The sequence below is a fragment of the Strongyloides ratti genome, assembly GCF_001040885.1.
Source record: "Strongyloides ratti genome assembly S_ratti_ED321, chromosome : 1".
Classification (NCBI taxonomy): Eukaryota; Metazoa; Nematoda; class Chromadorea; order Rhabditida; family Strongyloididae; genus Strongyloides; species Strongyloides ratti.
The window spans coordinates 4627727-4648044 of NC_037307.1; the positions used below are offsets into that span (position 1 = coordinate 4627727).

General features: G+C 25.6%; 8 protein-coding genes across 8 annotated transcripts; 3 read left to right on the top strand and 5 right to left on the bottom strand.

Annotated features, from left to right (window-relative positions):
- Positions 1-423: 423 nt before the first annotated feature.
- Positions 424-2608, top strand: SRAE_1000149000 (Kinesin-like protein KIF11; the record flags this gene model as incomplete). The annotated part of the gene is made up of 3 exons (XM_024648452.1): positions 424-503; positions 554-920; positions 965-2608. The coding sequence occupies 3 exons, from the start codon at positions 424-426 to the stop codon at positions 2606-2608; spliced, it is 2091 nt and encodes a 696-aa protein (XP_024502429.1).
- Positions 2609-3101: 493 nt separating this feature from the next.
- Positions 3102-6002, bottom strand: SRAE_1000149100 (Transcription termination factor 2; the record flags this gene model as incomplete). Its single annotated transcript, XM_024648453.1, has 2 exons — positions 3102-4048; positions 4100-6002. The coding sequence occupies 2 exons, from the start codon at positions 6000-6002 to the stop codon at positions 3102-3104; spliced, it is 2850 nt and encodes a 949-aa protein (XP_024502430.1).
- Positions 6003-6305: 303 nt separating this feature from the next.
- On the top strand, positions 6306-8053 carry SRAE_1000149200 (U4/U6 small nuclear ribonucleoprotein Prp31; the record flags this gene model as incomplete). Its single annotated transcript, XM_024648454.1, has 4 exons — positions 6306-6348; positions 6400-6440; positions 6517-6692; positions 6739-8053. 4 exons carry the CDS (start codon positions 6306-6308, stop codon positions 8051-8053), a joined length of 1575 nt encoding a protein of 524 aa, XP_024502431.1.
- Positions 8054-8401: 348 nt separating this feature from the next.
- On the bottom strand, positions 8402-13027 carry SRAE_1000149300 (Valine--tRNA ligase; the record flags this gene model as incomplete). Its single annotated transcript, XM_024648455.1, has 4 exons — positions 8402-11206; positions 11249-11392; positions 11460-11520; positions 11649-13027. 4 exons carry the CDS (start codon positions 13025-13027, stop codon positions 8402-8404), a joined length of 4389 nt encoding a protein of 1462 aa, XP_024502432.1.
- A 275-nt stretch (positions 13028-13302) lies between these two features.
- Positions 13303-14393, bottom strand: SRAE_1000149400 (1-acylglycerol-3-phosphate O-acyltransferase 2; the record flags this gene model as incomplete). The annotated part of the gene is made up of 2 exons (XM_024648456.1): positions 13303-14121; positions 14379-14393. 2 exons carry the CDS (start codon positions 14391-14393, stop codon positions 13303-13305), a joined length of 834 nt encoding a protein of 277 aa, XP_024502433.1.
- Positions 14394-14488: 95 nt separating this feature from the next.
- Positions 14489-15964, bottom strand: SRAE_1000149500 (Hrf1 family-containing protein; the record flags this gene model as incomplete). Its single annotated transcript, XM_024648457.1, has 4 exons — positions 14489-14624; positions 14830-15210; positions 15262-15825; positions 15867-15964. The coding sequence occupies 4 exons, from the start codon at positions 15962-15964 to the stop codon at positions 14489-14491; spliced, it is 1179 nt and encodes a 392-aa protein (XP_024502434.1).
- A 199-nt stretch (positions 15965-16163) lies between these two features.
- On the bottom strand, positions 16164-17514 carry SRAE_1000149600 (DNA polymerase delta subunit 2; the record flags this gene model as incomplete). The annotated part of the gene is made up of 2 exons (XM_024648458.1): positions 16164-17329; positions 17373-17514. The coding sequence occupies 2 exons, from the start codon at positions 17512-17514 to the stop codon at positions 16164-16166; spliced, it is 1308 nt and encodes a 435-aa protein (XP_024502435.1).
- Positions 17515-18000: 486 nt separating this feature from the next.
- On the top strand, positions 18001-19066 carry SRAE_1000149700 (Hypothetical protein; the record flags this gene model as incomplete). Its single annotated transcript, XM_024648459.1, has 3 exons — positions 18001-18040; positions 18095-18384; positions 18422-19066. 3 exons carry the CDS (start codon positions 18001-18003, stop codon positions 19064-19066), a joined length of 975 nt encoding a protein of 324 aa, XP_024502436.1.
- Between the last annotated feature and the right edge of the window lie 1252 nt (positions 19067-20318).

Here is a 20318-nt window from a genome sequence, read left to right on the forward strand (position 1 = left end):
TTCATTAAATGGATAAATGTATAATAGTATAGTAATAAGTTGAGCATCATTGAATAATTAAAATGTAAAATTAAGAACACAGTATAAATAAAATATAATTTTACTTTAAAATAATAATAACATAACAAATAAATTAATTACTTATGTCTAAAAGTATTGATATATATACTTGAATTGTTATGTAAATTTGAAAAAAATTATAAAAATCTAATATTTTTTAATCAAGTTTGAGAATCATTTATTTTAAGTTACTATTAAATATATGAATTTATAAAAAAAATGAAATGTTCAAATTAAATTAAAAAATTTTGCATTTTAATTATATTTATAGAAGTATTTGTATGTTGGAACGTGAATAAGAATATCTAAAAGCAATATGTATTATTTTCATTTTGTTAAATATTTTTAAATTTTAAATTTACAATGTCGTCTCTTTTTGGTACATCTTCAATTTCTTATAGAAAAGGTGGTAAAAGTTGTATAAAAGTTGGAATTCGTATTCGGTAATTTTTTTATAATTGTATAAGTTTTTTTTTTCCTCTAATAATTATAGTCCACGGAGTTCAAAAGAAATTAAAGAAAATGATCCATTTATACTTTGTGTTATGGAACCCTCAACTATCATTATAAATGATGATGAAAAAGAAAAAAAATATAGTGGATATGATTTTATATTCAATGAAAGTGTAACACAATGTCAATTATATAAAAAAATGGTAGCTGAGTACATTCCACAATTATTAACTGGGTACAATTGTACTATTTTTGCATATGGTCAAACTGGAACTGGAAAAACTTTTACAATGGAAGGGAAATGTGATGATTTAGATTATAATAAATCATTCAGATGGGATTCAGATGATAATACAGGAATTATATTAAGAGCTATGCAACATATTTTTACTATGCTTAGTATTCCTGTAAGTTTATATGTTTTTCAAAATTTATAATATATTTTTATTAGACATGTATTAAAAAAAATATTACAATAACTTATGTAGAATTATACAATGAAGAAGTATATGATTTACTTGGAAATGATATTTATAAAAAGCTAAAGATTTTTGATAATGTTCAAAGTTCAGGAGGAGTTTATATAAAAGATGTAAAAGAATATACAGTAAATAATATGCAAGAAATACATGAATTACTTAAACATGGAACTTCAATGCGTCAAACAGCTGTGACTGCAATGAATCAGAGAAGTTCTCGATCTCATTCAGTTTTTACAGCAGTTGTAGTTTGGGATGAAATTATTGGAGAAGATATAATAACAAGAAAAGGAAAAATAAATCTTGTTGATTTGGCTGGATCTGAAAATATTGGAAAAAGTGGAGCAACTAAAAAAAGTGCACGCGAAGCTGGTAATATTAATACAAGTCTATTAGCTTTAGGACAAGTTATTAATGCTTTAACAGAAAAAAGTCCACACATTCCTTATAGGTCATCGAAATTGACAAGAATTCTTAAAGATTCACTTGGTGGATCAGCATTAACGTGTTTGATAGCTGCTGTTTCTCCTACCAAATCTAATATAGGAGAAACTATATCAACTTTAGAATATGGATTAAAAGCAATGAATGTAGAGAATGATATTCGAGCGAATATAAAAGCAAGAAGAGATCAGTTACCTTCAAATTACGGAATTATAAATGATTATCTTCAAGTGATAAATATATACCTTGATGATTCTATTCATACAGCAAAACGTAACAAATTTTTTTCAATAATTGATAAAGATTTTTTCTCTAAAGTTGATAAACTTATTTTGAATAAAGATAAAATTTCTGAGGAAACTAAGATATGTCTTTCTGACAGCACACATAATTTACGTAAATTTCAAGAGCAAGTAATTTCAAAAACAACAGGTTTTGAAAAAGACAAATTTGAAACACTTACAATTGAAGATAAAGCAAAATTATTAGAGAATAAAATTGAAGAAAAATCAAATATGTTTCAGAAATTAAAAAAAAATAAAATGTATTTACAAAAAACTAATGATAATTCTAAAAATGAATTATTTACTAAAACCATCAATTTAGATAAAAAATTTTTTCAAATAAATTATCTTCACAAAAAGCAAGAAAGTTTTTTGTGCCAATATTTAGAAAACATTAAAAAGTCATTGATTAAATGTGAAATATTAAAAGAAGAAACTATTTTTAAAATTAAACATAAGGTGGAAGAAATAACTTTGGAATATAAGACTGAATATGATATTTTGGTAAAACAAAATAATGCCAAAACAATGGATATCAAAGAAACTGCCAACAATCTATTGTATGAAATCAAAAAAGATAGCGAACTCATGTCAACAGCTCAAATTTCACAAGATCAATGTGTTGAATCATTTAAAATAAAAAATAATGAAATTTTAAAAATAACTAATCAGAAAATCAAAGAATTGAAAATGTTGGAGGATTTTAACACAAAATTGTCTTCTTCTTCCAGAGAACAGTTGGACCAATTCAATACGATTATCAAAGATATTGATCTTTTACATGTATACATTAAAAAAATGAAATCACTCATTATACAACCAGATAAACAAAAAAATTCCACAAATTTAAGAAAGTATATAGAAGAAGTAGAGAAAATGAAGTTTTAATTTTTACAAAAAAAAATTCCATATATTCTAAATTATTTAAAATTTATTGGTTAAAAAAGATTTTATATTCTAATCATACTACTTAAAATCATATTATACGGTACCTTGTTGTTAAAAAATATTAATAATTGTTTAATTTTCGTTTAATGACTTTCAAAAATATGTCAAAATGGTAAAACATGTTTTGATGAATGTTTATTTATGTTAAATTAGTTCAAAATATAATATTTTTCTCAATAAATATTTATAAAATTTATCACATTAAATAACCTTCAAATAAATTTTTAAAAAGTATAATAAAAACATTACTTAAAATATATTAGTTGTTTTCATGAAAATCAAAGTTTTTATAAATGATTATTTTATTAGATGATATTAAATTACTTTACAAAACACTTTTTATATGATAAGAAAACTTTACAATATATATAATAAAATACAATTTATATTATGACATTAAACAAAAAAATTTAAGAATATATTGTAATGATATTTATTTGACTTCGAAAAGATAAGCCAAATCTTCATTTGTCAATTTATATTCTTTTTTGTTACCTGTTTTTTTAAGAAAAGTATTTGATAGTTCTCTTTTTTTGCCTTGCAAATGAAGAACTCTTTGCTCAATTGTATTTTTGCAAATAAATTTGTTAATAAAAACATTTTTACTTTGACCAATACGATAAATTCTATCACAAGCCTGATCTTCCATAAAAGGGTTCCAATGAGGATCAAGAATAAAAATATGATTTGCTCCAATAAGGTTTAATCCTAATCCTCCAGCATTGAGTGATAATAGCATGATTCTTTTGTTAATTTCACAATTATTAATATCATTTTGAGCTAATTGACGAACTTTTGAATCAACCTCTCCAGTAATTTCTACAAAATCTATTTGTCTTTTTTTTAAGTGTGGATGTATTAAACGAAGCATTGAAGTCCATTGTGAAACAACAATAATTTTATCATCTGTTTCCTCTAAAATTTTATCAATTCTTTCCAATAATACCAAAAGTTTACTACTAATAAAACTATCTTCAAATACTTCTAAATGTTTATTTTTATTATTTGATTTATTGTAATTTTTAGTTGTAAATATATCTAATGAATCTTTGATTGCTGTAGAAATTTTTTCTTTCATATTAATATCTTCTCCACCATCCAAACAACTTAAATCAAGACCAGATTTTGTTAAAAACATATGATTGCATGCCTGACGAAGACGCAACAAAAACGCCAAAATGCAAGCCATATTTTGAAATCTATTTTCACAGTCATCTAAAAGTTCGGTAGCATTAAGAAATAAATTTTTTTTATTTTTAACTTTTTTTGGATTTCCACAATCAATATCTGAATTAGTGCATTTTTCAAGAAAACTACGCACAAATTCTTGTGCAGCTTTGAACATCTGATCATATACTACTCTTTCTCTTGGATCCATATCTAAAGTTATACATTCAACATTTTTATTTGGAAGTTTAACAAGACATTTACCATCTTCATCATGTTGATCTTTTGTTCTTCTTAACAATATTGCTTCAACAAGAATTTCAAGACGACTTAAACCATGTTTATTTAATGTACTGATAAAATTTTTCCATGCATATTCTTGATCCAAAGGGTATGTTCTCAAAAATCGGAATAATGAGAATGCATCCCACAAGTCATTGTGAATTGGTGTACCAGTAACACACCAACGACGAAGTCCAGATAAATTCATACAGGCTTTAGATACTAAACTTTTTCTATTTTTAATAGAATGAGCTTCATCAAGAATTATTCTTTGAAAACAAACTTTAGTTAAAACAGAAAAATGTAATGGTAAAGTTTTATTTTTTTTCTTTGATTTGTTATTTCTTCTATCGTCATCTTCTTCTTCAGAATCCTCTAAAAGATATCTTAATTCAGATAAAACAACCCCATAGGATGTTAATATTACGTCAAAAGATTCTAAATCACGATGATTCGTTGTTCTATTGGTTCCATGAAAAATACCAACATTTAACTGACCATGCTTAGCAAATTTTTCAATTTCACTTTTCCATTGTCCAATTAAACCTGTTGTAGCAATAATAAGAGTAGCATTTATTGGTAAAAGATGTCTAGCTTTTGCTGCTCTTACTCTAATACCTTCTAATTCACTATCTTTTATAAGATTTTTTTGGTGGAGAATAAGGGATATCATTTGAGCAGTTTTTCCTAATCCCATGTCATCAGCCAAAATTCCTCCACAAGGAAATGAATTCTCTCTTTTAACTAAAAACGCTAATCCTTCTTCTTGGTATGGCTTTAAATTGCCTCTAAAATTACTAGGAGTTTCAATTTTTAATTTCTTATCATAATGTTCCAAAAAATCAAGAATTGTCTTAAAAAGATCGTTGACATTAGAAGAAATTGTACCCCAATGAAGTTCACTTTTTCTACCTTTCAAAGTTTCTTTTGTTGTGTCTAAGGATATTATATTTCCAATTGTCACATCATTCAATGTTATAAGCTTTCCACATGATCTATAATTTTGTAACTGTTTCTCCTTAAAATTAACTTCATTACCATCAACAAAATCAATTCCTCTTTCTAACGTTAAATCTCCATTGCAGAAATAATCAAAATATGGTGAATTAAGCCCTTTATCTCCGTAATCGTTAGTTTTTTTATTAATAATATATTCATCAAATAAGTTGTTTTTTAATTGGTTTGAAGGATTGTTCACATTTTTATTAAATAACATAGAAGCAGCTTTTTGAACTAGAAAGCTTCCATATGAACTAGATTCTTCATATTTTAAAGAATTTGATGATTCATTAAATTTGTATGGAAAACAATGTTCTGTAGAAACATTAACATTTTCCTCCTTAGAGATTGAACTTTCATTAATGGAAAATCTATTAATATCATCCTTTAGAAATAAATCACCCGTATAACTTTGCAACATTTTTGTGAAAAAATTATTACTTTTAGGAGATCCTTCTTTTTCAATTGGTTGAAACTGGGTGTTATAAGATTTGTCATAGAACGACGTTTGGTCCTCTTCATTAGTATCATCGTTTAATTTAGTTTTTTTTATATATAAAATTTCTATTTCTCCATCTTCCATAATTTCTTCATCATCGAGAAGATGTCTCTGTCTTTTAATAGATTGGAAGGAATGATCATTACAATTATTTTTATTAGAAATAATTTTTTTATTTCCATCAAAGCTATCAGGCAATGGTTCGAAATAATCAGTTATATGATAAGCCATTTTAGATACATCAGGAGTTAAAACATTTTGAAATAAAGATAAAGATTCAGATGAATCACTATCATCACTATCTTCACTAATAATAATAGGATCATTTCGTGATCCTTTTAAATCATTGGAATTTAATAAATTAGGTTCATAAAATCCAGATGACATTGTAAATTTATATTACTTTTAAAATAATATTTTATTAAATGTTCTTCAGACCATATAAATTCAATTAGTAATAGATTATTGATTTAAAAATAATATTAATATTTTTTAATAAAATAAAAATTATTAAAAAAAGTTCTAAAAAATAATATTATAAAATATTGAGAAAGAAAATTTTTATAAATACAACTTTATATTTTACAAAACATAAAACAAATTATTGCTTTATTTATATATTTATTTATTTAAATGCAATCTGTGTGTCTCTTAACGCTTTGAATCGTGGAAGCTAAAAATCTTCTTATAATGAAAATATTAAAAAACATATTCTATTTTATCAAAAAAAAGGGTAACTGATGAAATAAAAAAAATACCGGGAAATATAATCATTTATTATTAGTTAAGAAATTTCAAAATGCTTTCGTTTTAAAAAATTTTTTGGTAAGCCGTCATTGTATTTCATTCAGAAACTCCTTTTTTGTTTGACTTAGCTAACTTTGAAAATTTGTATTTATAGTTAATAATGTCTTTAGCTGAAGAGTTGCTTGCTGATTTAGAAGACGAAGAAGATGAATTTGGAATAGATGAACATGAAAAAGTCAATGAAGATGCAATGGATATTACGATTCCTGATAAACCTATAATAAAATATGATAGAGTTAAAGATATTGCAAAATTAGCAGATAGTGAAAAGTAAGTTTAATATGTACCGTAAATATATTAATTTTTAACATTATAGTTTCCGGACACAAATATCAAAGATGGATGAAATGTTGAGATTAAAAGAGATACCTAAGTTAATGACACCATTAGAAATAGATCCTCAATATCAATTAGTAGTAAAATTATCTGAATTAGCTTCTGAAATTGATACTGAAATAAATCTTATTTATAAGTTTGTTAAAGACAAGTATAATAAAAGGTTTCCTGAGTTAGAAACATTAATTATGGTACCATTAGAATTTATTGCTTGTGTTAAACTTCTTGGAAATGACATAAAAACAAGAGGACAAAATAAAGATCTCCTTAGTGAAGTACTAGCACCTTCCAATTGTATAGTTGTTTCGGTTACAGCATCAACAAGTGAAGGACAAGAATTGACAGATGAAGAGTTAAAAGTTATTAGAGAAGCTTGTGATATGGCAGAAATGTTACAAGATACAAGAAATCGTATGCAAAAATATGTCGAAATGCGTATGAATTTGATAGCTCCAAATATTACAGCAATGCTTGGTTCTACTGCAACAGCAATGGTTGTTTCGCAGGCTGGTGGTTTAGTTCAACTTTCAAAAATGCCTTCATGTAATGTACTTTTACTTGGTCAACAAAAGAAAAATCTTATTGGTCTTAGTACCATTTCTGCTTTAAGACATACAGGTTTTATATATTATCATCCAATGGTGCAAAGTTTACCTCCTGATCATAGAAGAAAAATAGCTAAGATTCTTGCTTCAAAGGTTGTTTTGGCAGCTAGAGTTGATTCACAACATGCATCTAGAAATGGTGAAATTGGAATTAAATTTAAAGAAGAAATTGAAAAAAAAATTGAGAAAATTCTAGAACCACCTCCAGTAAAAAATATAAAAGCATTACCTAAACCAATAGATAAAGCTTCAAAAAAGAGGGGTGGTAGAAGAGTAAGAAAAATGAAAGAGGCTTTAGGAATGACGGAGTTACGTAAGAATTCTAATAGAATGGGATTTGCTGATATTCAGGAAGATATAAATCAAGAATATATGGGTCATTCAGCTGGTATGAATGCAACTGGTTCTGCATCAACTGGCCGTGTTCGTGCAGCTGTTGTTGATAATAAAACCAGAGTCAAAATGTCGCAGAAGTTACAAAAACAGCTTGATATGCCACGTTTTTCTGGAGGTTTATCTTCAATTAGAACAAAAGGAACAGCCGGTACAGCTTCCAGTATTTCATTTACTCCTATTCAGGGACTTGAAATTGTTAATCCTACGGCTAAAGAGGAGAGAAAGGACGACAATTCTGGATATTTTTCATCAATTTCAAATTTCCAGTTTGTGAAACCTTCTCTTCCTAAGTAATTTTTATTTTTTTTTTTGTTAATTTAGTTTGTAAAAAATTGTATAATTATTAAAAAAACAAGCATTATCAAGTTTAATTTACAAGATGTTTTAACATTGCTTGAAATTTTGTTTAATTTTATATATACAGTATCTCAAAATTTAAATCTTTCTGTAATTTTGCAGAAAGTTAGTTTTTTTTTGAAAAAAAAAAGATATGATATCGTATCACTTCACTACAGACAAATTAATAACTAATACTGTTATAAATGTATCAAAAAAAATATGTCATTATTTTGAAATACAAAGTCGATTGTAAAAGAGTTTTTAAATTAAATATTTATTATAACAAAACAGTAAAACTAATATTTAATTGCTATTTTTAATGTTTTTTGGTTCAAAACCTTTTAAGTCAAATGCTACAATAACATTTTCACAATTTTCAACATTCAAACAACCTTCTGGAACTTTAGTCTTGTTTTTGTCATCAAAAATAAAAGTTTCGGTAGCTGATGACAATGTTTTAATAAGTAAATTAACTGAATTTAAATTGTTTAAGCAACTTGTTGAAGAACATTGAATGTATAAATCAATTTTGTGTTTTGGAGGCATAACTATATCAGAACGAGTTGATCGAACTTTTTTAATAATATCCATAGCAAAATTGATAATATCTTCTGATTCATTATCTTTAAATTTATATTCTACCATATCTGGAAATTTACTAACATGTATTGACGGTGATTTCTCACTTTCTACTCTAGGTAATCTCTGCCATAATTCTTCAGTTATAAATGGCATAAATGGAGCTGATAATTTCAAACCAGTATTAACACACCAGAAAAGAATATTTTTAATTGTTGCTTTTGCTTCTTCATCATCACTCATCATGATTGGTTTTATAGCCTCTAGATATATATCACAGAAATCATAAAGCCAGAAATTGTAAATAGATGTTGTAACAGCTTGGAAACTATAATTTGCAAAATTAGTATTAACTTCTTCTACAGATTTTGACAATCTTGATAAAATCCATTTGTTTACATTACAATTTCCTGGAGCTAAATCACATAAATCTTTTGGTTTGAATCCATCTTCAAATTTCATTAAGACAAATTTAACAGCTTGCCAAATTTTGTTACAGAAGAAACGGTAACCTTGTACTCTTAGTACATCTAAATTAATATCTCTACCTTGACTTGTATATGCCATTAAAGCAAAACGTAATGCATCTGTACCACATTCAGGAATTCCTTGTGGATAATCACGACGTTGTCCTTCTCTAGCAATAGATAATTCTTTTGGATCAAGATTACCAGTTTCTAGTTCAGCATTTAAATCATCAAGAGATATTCCACTTATTACATGTATTGGATCAATAATGTTTCCTAAACTTTTTGACATTTTTCTACCATGAGCATCACGAACCATAGCATGAAGATAAACTTCTTTAAATGGTAATTGTCCTGTTAACTCTTGACTAAGGAAAACCATACGAGCAACCCAGAAAAATAAAATATCATGACCAGTTTCAAGTAATGCACCGGGAAAATATTTTTTCATATCTGTTGTATTCTCAGGCCAACCCATTACAGAAAATGGCCACATTCCAGATGAAAACCAAGTATCTAAAACATCCTCATCCCATTCAACATTAATTTTATCTATTGAAACATTGAATTTTTTTGATGCTTTTTCTAAAGCTTCAGCTTCTGATCTTGCACTAATCCAAAAATTGTTATCACTTGGATCACTATTTTGAATACCAGAACCTTCTTTAAAGGTTACATAATATGCAGGGATTCTGTGACCCCACCAAAGTTGTCTACTGATACACCAATCTCTAATTCCACCAAGCCATCTATTCCATGTACCAATGTGAAAATCTGGAATTATTTTTAATTCATTCTTTTCTACTGCAGCCATAGCTTTCTCAGCCATATGACTACATTTTACAAACCATTGACTTTTAAGTCTTGGTTCAATAACATCTTTAGAACGAGAACAAACTGGTATAAGCATAGTATTATCAACTACTTCTTTTAATAGTCCTAATTTTTCTAATTCTTCCATAACAGCTTTTCTTGCATCAAATCGTTTCATTCCTGAAAACATTCCACATTCATTATTCATTTTACCATCATCAGTTAAAATGTTGATCATTGGTAAGTTATGTCTAACTCCTACTTCATAATCAGTTGGATCATGAGCTGGTGTTATTTTTACACATCCAGTACCAAATCCTCTTTCAACAAATGAATCACTAATAATTGTCATCTCACGATTTTCTACAAATGGATGTTTAATTTTTTTTCCAATTAAATGTTTATATCTATCATCTTCTGGATGAACAGCTACGGCAACATCACCAAGCATTGTTTCAATACGAGTTGTTGCAACAATAATTTGTTCATCTGAACCAATTATATTATAAGCAAATGAAACAAGAACACCAAATTCAATTTTATTTTCATATCCAGGAATAGACATCAATGTTTTTCCAGTAATTTCAATTTTATCTACTTCAATATCACTTATTGCAGATCTTAAACTACAACTCCAATTTACTAATCTATGACTTCTATAAATTACTCCATTTTCATGCATTCTTATAAAAGCTTCTGTAACTGCTCTTTGAACTTTAGGGTCCATCATAAAAACTGCTCTGTCCCAATCAACAGATGTACCTAACTTTTTGAATTGTTCATAAATTGAATGTCCCTTTTCATTTTTCCATTTCCAAACTTCTTCTAAAAATTTTTCTCTCCCTAAATCATGTCTTGAAAGACCTTTTTCTCTTTTTAATTTTTTCTCTACAACAACTTGTGTTGCTATACCAGCATGATCACATCCTGGATTGAACAAAACTTTTTTACCAAGCATTCGTTGATAACGGGTTACAGTGTCTTCAACAGAGGTAGCTAAAGCATGTCCCAAATGTAACTTTCCAGTAACGTTTGGTGGTGGAATACAAATTGTAAATGTTTCCTGATCTGGTCTTTCATTATACTCAGGTTTGAAAAAACCTTCTTTTTCCCACCATTCATACCATGCAGTTTCAACATATTTTGGTGAATAAGCTGAAGGTAATGGAACAGTTGTTGATTTTTTTTCTCCCAATGAATGATTATATTCATAAACAATAGTTTCTTTAGTAGCTTTTGCTTTTTTTTTCTAAAAAAAATTAGTTAAAAAATTTTTTTAATTTAAAATTACGCTTTCATTGGCAGCAGCAGCTTTGTTAGCAGCCTCTAATTTTTTTTGTTTTTCCTCAAATTTTGCCAATTTTTCACGTTTAGCAGCTTCTTTTTTTAACTGAGCAGGTGTCTTTGGTTTTCCATCTGGATTCATCTTTAAGATCTAAAAATTATAAATTTAATCATAATTAATTTTAAAGTAATTTATGATTTTTTATTTCAAAACTGACATGTATATTCAGGACATCGGGATAGGAAACAAAAAAAAAACACAACTCCAATGGAATTGAACTGATGTTGACATAAATAAACAATTAAAAATTATTACTTTATTTTTATTTTAATAAATAAATATAAATCAAACATTGCTTAAGATAACATTTATCTCTCCCATAATATTAACTGGGCGATTGGAATACTTTTCAGATATAGATTTCTCAATATGTTCTTTAAGATATTTAACAACTTTTTTCTTTTCTTCATAATCTTTCTTGACGCTTTCAAGTGTATTTTTATTTTTTTCAATGAGAGTTTCAATATTACGTTGTAAAGAAAGCATTTTTCCTTCCATATTTTTTTTCTCAGTTAACTCATCAACAAGAATATTTATAAAATGTGGAGATGATTTAATTTTAAATAAATACATTTTTTGTTCATCTGTCAGTTTCAGAATTAAATTATCAACCATCTCTTTGTATGTTGTTAATTCATTTAATGAAAGTTTCTTCAATATTTTATCATCAGCAATTCCAACAATATACATATCAGATGGAGTTTCGTTATTTTCATCAAAAATACGAAATTTCAAAAAGCAAGATAAAGCTTTAAGCTCTCCTAATATTAAACGATTAGTTTCAGGATTTTCTAAAATAGTCATTGCGTCATCACCACGAGCAACACCATCTTCAATATTACCATCGTTATCACCAACAACTTCTATTTGAATATCACTTCCAAAATCTATTTCACAGTCATCACCAAAATCAATTTCATCGTCAACATTTTCTTCAACAACTTCTTCTACATTTATATTGAAATCTGGTTTTTCAATTGATGTTGGAGATTTACCATTTTTCCATTCATAAACTGTAACATCAATACCCTTTTCTAAAATTAAACTGATAAGGGGTAATGCAAAGTGTTGGTTCTCTCCAAGAGAAAAGGTACAAAATTCTTTAAAATATGAAATCAATTTTTCTAATTGTAAAATCTCAGTTGTAATTTTTGTCCAAAATTCAGGTAATTCACATGTCAACATTAGAAGCTCTTTTTTTAAATTATCACCTTTTAATCCCATTTTTTCTAACTCCTTTTCGTACAATTTTTTTTTATCATGCGCAAGTTTTCCATGTGATGTATACTTTTTATGGTATGATTCAATATCATTTTCTGTTTTAGTTATAGTTTTTTTCAAATGTGGTAATTCAAATTGAACTAATCTTTGTAAAATCTGTGAAGTTTCTCCTAAGTATACATTTTTATTTTCATATGCCGTAATTATACTTGAAAATGCTTTGTAAATGGGTGAACTGTAATATCCAAGCATATTTTTAGAATGTTTCTCTGTTTCCTTTAAAATTTCAAATATCTCTAAACATTGATAATATGTAATAGGGTTTGTAGAAATAATTTGTTGTATTTTATCATTTTCAGGCAGTTGTTTTAACACTTCAGTTAATTTAATTTTAATGTTTTGTGCTTGATCAAACCAATTTCGTTCACAGTGACGGCGAGAAATTACCCAGTCATGTAATTTATTTGAATTAATATCAATTGGAAGATTATCAGCATTTGTCATGATCTTTAAAATAGTTTAACATTTCAAATAATAATGAAAAGATATAAAAGTGAAAAGTACACTATACAAAAAAAAAATATTAATAAACTACCCAGATTTTTTATATGTCCGAAGTTACAAATTTGATATAAAATCTAACAACTTTAAAATTAACTAATTAAAAATAAATTCTTAAACGGCACTAACTTGAAAATTAAGTTGTTAGTATTTATAATCTAGCTAAAGTCATACATGAGACCACAAAAATTTTCTAACTACCAATTATTACGAAAATTTTAATTAGAAACATTTGGTAAAAGTTCATTACTAATTTTTTCATATGATTCTAACATAGTATTTCTAACTTTTTCAACTAGATCATTTACATTATCACGTGTTAATCCTTCAGTTGGAATTGGATCTAAAATATCCACAATAACTTTACCATTACTTTTGAAGTATTTTTTTGGTTTTGAATAGAAATTTGCATAATCAGAGATGACACATGGTATAATAGGAATTTGACCATTTACAGCTATATTGAATGCTCCTTTCTTAAACGGTAATAATCCATGACCATGATTTCTGGTTCCTTCAGGATAAATAAAACATTTAAAATTACCTTCTTTCATAATTCTACAACAATCATCAAGACTTTTCTGAGCATCTTCCTTGTTTTTTCTATCTACAAATATTGTATGAGCAAGCATAGCACCAAAATTAATTCCTGGTATATATTTTAAACTTTTTTTTGACATTATAACACATTTTGTAGGCATATAATGTCCAAGAATAATAAGATCAAGAGAACTTTGGTGGTTACTAAGCAAAATAGCTGGACCATTGCAATTATCTAAAATTTTTCTATTTCTAACTTCAACTTTAATTCCAGTCCACCAGGCTAGAAGAGATGCAGCATAAAAAGATAAATGAGCACCACAATCTTTCATATAAACATATGGTCCACATATAAGTACATAAACCCATGCAGAAACAAAAATAACAATATATACACCAATCATACGAATATGATATCTAAAGGTCTCAGATAGAGCATAAAGTATAGGAATTTGTAATAATATGAATAAAAAAAGACCTAATAATAATCCCATAGCCTAAAAACATAATTTTTGATTAATAATAAATATTTTTTTTAAAGAAAAAAAGAACTAATGGAATTACCACATTAAATAAAATTCTTTTTAAAATATTAACATCCAATAAATAAAAAAATAATATTTTACTAAATGTTTTTATAATTTTAATTAATTAATAAATTAGTGATCAGTTATCTTATTGCAATATATTGAATTAAAAAAATTAAAATAGTACATGTTGGTGTAAATATTATAAAATATATTAACAAACATACGACAAGGATGTTCATTTTAGAAAAAAAAAATCATTAACTTATGAATATTGGTGATATAATCAAAATGTCAAACAGTATCTACCCATATGTCTATTAAATGATAGCAGTTATTATGGAGCTTTCAGCAATGCTTCATAATCTACTTCTCCATTTGAGTCAATTGGAACAGGTTGATTACCAAGACCCATTCCTTTCATAGCCATTTTAGCAAAATCATAACTATCTGGCATGTATGATGTTACACTACTGAAAAATAAAAATATTTGTAGTAAAAATTTAAAAGACATTTTTTAAATGATATAAAGTACAAACTACAAATTGTAGTAATTAAATAAAAATATTTTCTATTGGTTGCATATAGTAAAATATTTTTAGATTATACATTTTCTTATCAATTGTCTTTTTCACGATGACACTTATATGCTCGCTAAGTTATTTATATATCACTTACCTTGTCAACCACCACATGATTAAAGGCTGAGTAAAAGTAATAAATAATATTAAATAAAGTTTTCTTTTTTTCCTATCATTTTCATCATAATAATTTGGAGAATCCATTATAAAACATTTCACAGCACGTAGTAAAAAAAATACTATAGCTATTGCACAATACAATAAAACAAAATTATATACTGATTTACCAAAAATTAAATAACCTAATAAAGAAACAACCATTCCTACATACTTGTATGAAGAATATGCTAATGAATGCCAAAATCCAAGTGCATTTGATAAATTCATTACATAACGTGAAACAACAATTATAATATTTTCTAAAAACAGGTATATAAAAACATTTGATGCTGTTACACCAAGTTGTTCTGGTGAAAATCTGAAAAAAAAAACAACTTTATATTAATAATTAATTACTTTTTTTTTCTACCTTTGTTGAATACCAAGAACAAGGCCACTCAACAAAACGTATGTTATAAAAGCCATTAATGGAATATATAAATCAGGAGCATTAACATCTTCTTTTGGTGTAACTGGTTGACCATCTACACCAACTTGAATAGACCAATTTTTATGAATAAATGGAAGAAGAATTATACCGAGTTTTTTAGCAACATAACTATTAGACACAGCAAAATAATATTTTAATTGAAATGAACTAATATATTGTGAAATTTTTTCTTTTTGTTGAGCTGCAAATTGTCCACCAAATTGTTGAGCAGCATTAAATAAAGGATCAGACATAAAATTTTGATTTCCCATTCCAAAATTATTACCATTCATTTGACTATGCATGTTGTTAGGATTACCACTTCTATGATTAACATTCATAGGTTGATTTACAAAAGAATTGAATGCACCTCCATCTTGTTGATTGTAACTTGAATAACTGTTTGGTATTTGATGTTCATTGTATTGTTGTTGATTTCCATGTATACTATTATCATTTGTCTGTGAATATAAATTATATCCTTCCATCGATACATCGTGTTGACTAAAATTGTTATTGAAATATGAAATATTAATTTTTCCTACCTATACTGTTGACTTGGGAAATTATTTTGATTTTGCCATTGATTCCCAGTATTAGAATCATAGCTCCAATCCATATTACTCCAATTATTTGAAGACATACTAGAAATCTTGAAATTTAAAGATATATCTTCCACGTAGACTTTATAACTGTAACAGAATAGAAAACACTGCCATTGGGGAGATGTGTATGAAAATATAATTGTTAATTCCTTTTAAAACACATATATTTTAAAGAAATTTAAGGAAAACTTAGGATAAGTGGTTAAAAAAATTTTATTTAAATGAGAAATGTAATGTTTAAGTGCACATATTTAAAGTAGAATCAAAAGTTTCTAATGTTTTTGTATTGAAGAAAAGTACAGTGTTAGTTGTAGAAAATGAAGGCAAAGTAATAAGGAGAACTTCATAATTGCCTAGTTTTATTTTCCTTCTTTCATGCTTACTTTGACCACCACAAAAGAACACATGTGGGGTCCTATTCAAAACCATATGATCGGTAGTTTTATTAACAAAAACACTCATATTATCAGGAGCCGATGGAGAGAGGTGCTGACATTTGAGGAGATCTTCCATAACGTCAAGACAATGTGCATCTGTTCTAGTTTTTAAAATATCTGCGACACTCTCACCTGAGATTCCTAAAAATACTACACCATTGCTTTCAAAAAATACTGGATTTGTAGTTAAGAAAAAATTATTTATTAATTTATTGCACCTCTGATAAACTCTTCTAAAAGGTGCTTGAACAGGCCATGATCCACTTCCTACATCACAAATACCCGGCATTACATGTACTGGAGCAAACTTTGTTAAACTTTCAAAATATTTATCAGCTTCAGTAATCTGTTCATGGCTGATTAATGGTTCTTTTAAATCCAATATATTATAGCTACGTTTAAAAAATTCAGAGTCGTCAAATGATCCACCTGCAACAACAATTCGCTCCACATTTTGGAATGTATCTTTAAATGGTTCAAGTAAATCAGTGCTACCTCCCTGAAACTGACCTAAGAGAAAGCCCAAAGAATTTTCTTTCTCAGAATCTTGATCCTTGGAAAATCTAAGATCAGAAATAAAACAAATAAGCGTTTCTTTATCAGTTTTTATTCTTTCTTTTTGTAGGGCAGGTTTAGGATAAATGACATCTTTTACTAAAAATGATTGTGTATCTCCCATTTTAGAACCATAAACTCCAACTACAGCTCCATGACAATACTTGTAGATATCAATATTTTCTAATTTCAATACATAGTCTTTAACCACCAAGTTTAAACAATCTTTATCACTTTTTTTAATTTTCTCCCCAAAACGATTATCCTCATTTGGTAATAAAATATCTTCATCTACCTCCAAATTAACAATGAAACTTTTTCTATTTTCCATTTTTAATTGAATAACACCATAAAGAAGTCCTGATTCACCTTCTCGTAATGAAAAAAAATCAGAAAATTTAATATCATTTCCTAAAAAAAAATTTAGTATAAAAATGATTGTATTTATTTTTACCATACTGTTCTTCTGCCGATGCAAGAATTCTCTCTTTCAACATTTTAATACGATTTTGATAAAGAATATTTAACTGGTAATCGATGCCTTCTGTTTCACGACATTTCCATAATTCATCTGGTACTACAAAATCTTTATCCATGATGTTAAGAAATAAATCCAGCTACAACAAATAGGAAAATGTACAAGTAAACAGGAAAAGTGTGACAATGTTAGTTACCCGCTATAATACATAGAATATCTTTCCAAAAATGTACGTTATGGAAGAATAAAGTTAAAAAAAAATTTGTAAATAGAATTTGAGGTTTTTGGTAAATATATATGTCAATTCATGTTTTGAAAAAAATTATTTAAACATTGTGTTCTTACTTTTGAAGTTTACTTATAATTGTTCTAAAGTTTTAAAAAAACAAAAAATTTTTTTATCAATAATTTGAATAATTTTACAAAATACAGGAAATTTGCATAATCAAAATAAAAATTTAATCAGAAATAAATGTTTTAAATTAAAAAAAAGGCCTTTTGTAAAAGTATTAACAAAACAAATTTTTGAACATTTCAAATTTATTACTAATTTTTAAAAAAGAGGTATATTCTTGAATAAAATTATTAACATTTTTATAAATCTATGTATTTTGAAGATGCAAATAAATCACCTCCCAAAAGTGGTACGTTTAAATTTTATAATTAAAGAAATAATATATTATAAAAATACACTTTAGATAACATACACAATAATATAGTAAAAAGAATTTCACAAATAAAAAGACATGCCATCGTTAATAATACTTCTAAAATTACAAATAAACCTAATAATTTTACTGATAATAATAATGCTCTTTCATCTTTGAAGTCAACGACATCCCCATCAAATGGATTGTCGTCAAAGATAACCAAAAGAAATATTTTTATTCTCATTGGTTGTGGAATATTAATTGTGATTTTTTTATTAGTTATAATCTATATTCTTTGGAAAAAGTGTCATAAAAGAAAATCAAAAAGAAGAATAAATGTAAGTATAAAATTTTTTTAATAATAATTTTTTTTAGAAAGTAAAAGATAATAATAAGAAACGTGATAAAGCAACTAAAAATTATATAAAACAACATAAATCTATAAAAATTCCAATAGACAAAAATGGTTTACCTAAAAATCATAAATTTAAAGAAGGAATTAGACAAAAAAGAAAAAAAAATATTTATATAAAAGAACTTGAAGAAATGAAAACAGCTAGTAAAATAAAAAAAAATAAGACAAAATTTCATGAGATGGTAAATGATAAAAATTTACCTTCTATTGATAAATTAGAAATAAATAAAAAAAATATTAATATTTTTGAGGAAAAGATACCTATGAAGAGTGAAATAAAAGTTAATAAGATTGATAGTATGGATAACGAATCAAAAAATCAAAAAGATGTAAAGACAAAATCTAATTCATCTGAAGTTTCAAAAGATTCTAATTTACAAAGTACACTTTCTAGTATATCAAAAGAAAATGAAGATAAAACAAATTATAAAATACAGTCTAATGATTTTTTAAATAAATGTCCTATTCATAAAAAAAGTAGACAAGTTTCTATTTCTATATATACAATGCATGGAAACAACAAATCATGGACTAAAAATGAAGAAAAAATTAATGATTTTAGTTTTCAATTAAACACTACTAGTTCTCATTCAAGTAGTAAATAATTTATATAAATAAAATTTTTTTAAAATTATACTTAACATTATATATAAATAAAATAAAATTACAATAATTTTTTATTTTATAAGCTATTTAATTAATGATTTTTTTACCAGAACATTTTGATAAAAAAAAAGTATTACAAATGAACTTATTATTTTTTTTAGAAGAAATATGTCATTTGAAAAAAATAGTATTATGTATTATAAAAAACACACATTAAAATAATTTAAATTGATTTAACATAATAAAATTACACCAATTTATTATGTTATAAATGTTAATTTATTTACTAAAAATTACTTTATTTTTCACACCAATAAAATATTTGTTTTATTAGCTTTAAAAAAAAAATTCAACATTTACAATTTATTTTGTGAAAATTTAAAATCAGACTATATGATAATTATATTTACTTAATCAAATTTTATAATAATAAAAAATGTTTATTTTTTGTAAATACTTAAGGTAAAAATTTGCAGGTTTTAATGATATAAAATTTTTAATAATTTATGATAAAATAATTAATAAAATATTCCTTATGAAATTATAGTTAATCAAATATAATATTAATTGAATGTTTATAAATAATTCTTATCTTTGATATAGCTTTTCATAAATTAACATTTATGTAAACAGTTGTTTTTAATTTTTTTTAATGCCATAAAAATATTTTTTGTTTCTTTTTATAAACAAATAATATTTATAATTATTTTTTAAACTTTTTTTAAGTATTATTTTAATGTTTAGTTAAAACCATTTACATTATATATTAAATTTTTATAAAAGAATTTAAAAAAAATTTTATGTTGAGAAGTTACAAAATTATTGAAAGGTATGGCTAGTAATACCAAAAAAAAATTAGAGTATATCCAGAAGTAAATAATTGATATTATTTGTTTTTTTTTTTGTTTTATTATATATTAATAATATTTTTGTAAATATAATATGATAGTTGATTCTTTAAATTCTGTATAAATAAATTTAAAATTAACATGACGTAAGAAAATATAAATTTATTTTTTAAATACATAACACTTAAATGATTTATGTTGTCCTATGAAAAAAATATTGTTTAAAACTAATTATTATTAGTTTATAAATGATAATTTTAAAAATTAATCTACTTTTAAATATCAAGTAATTGACTTAAAAGTACACTTTGCCTTAGATTAAAAGCAATTTTTTTACATTAAAAAAATTTTTTTTCAAATATTAATTTATTAAATTAAATAAATATTGTGACTTTACTCCTAT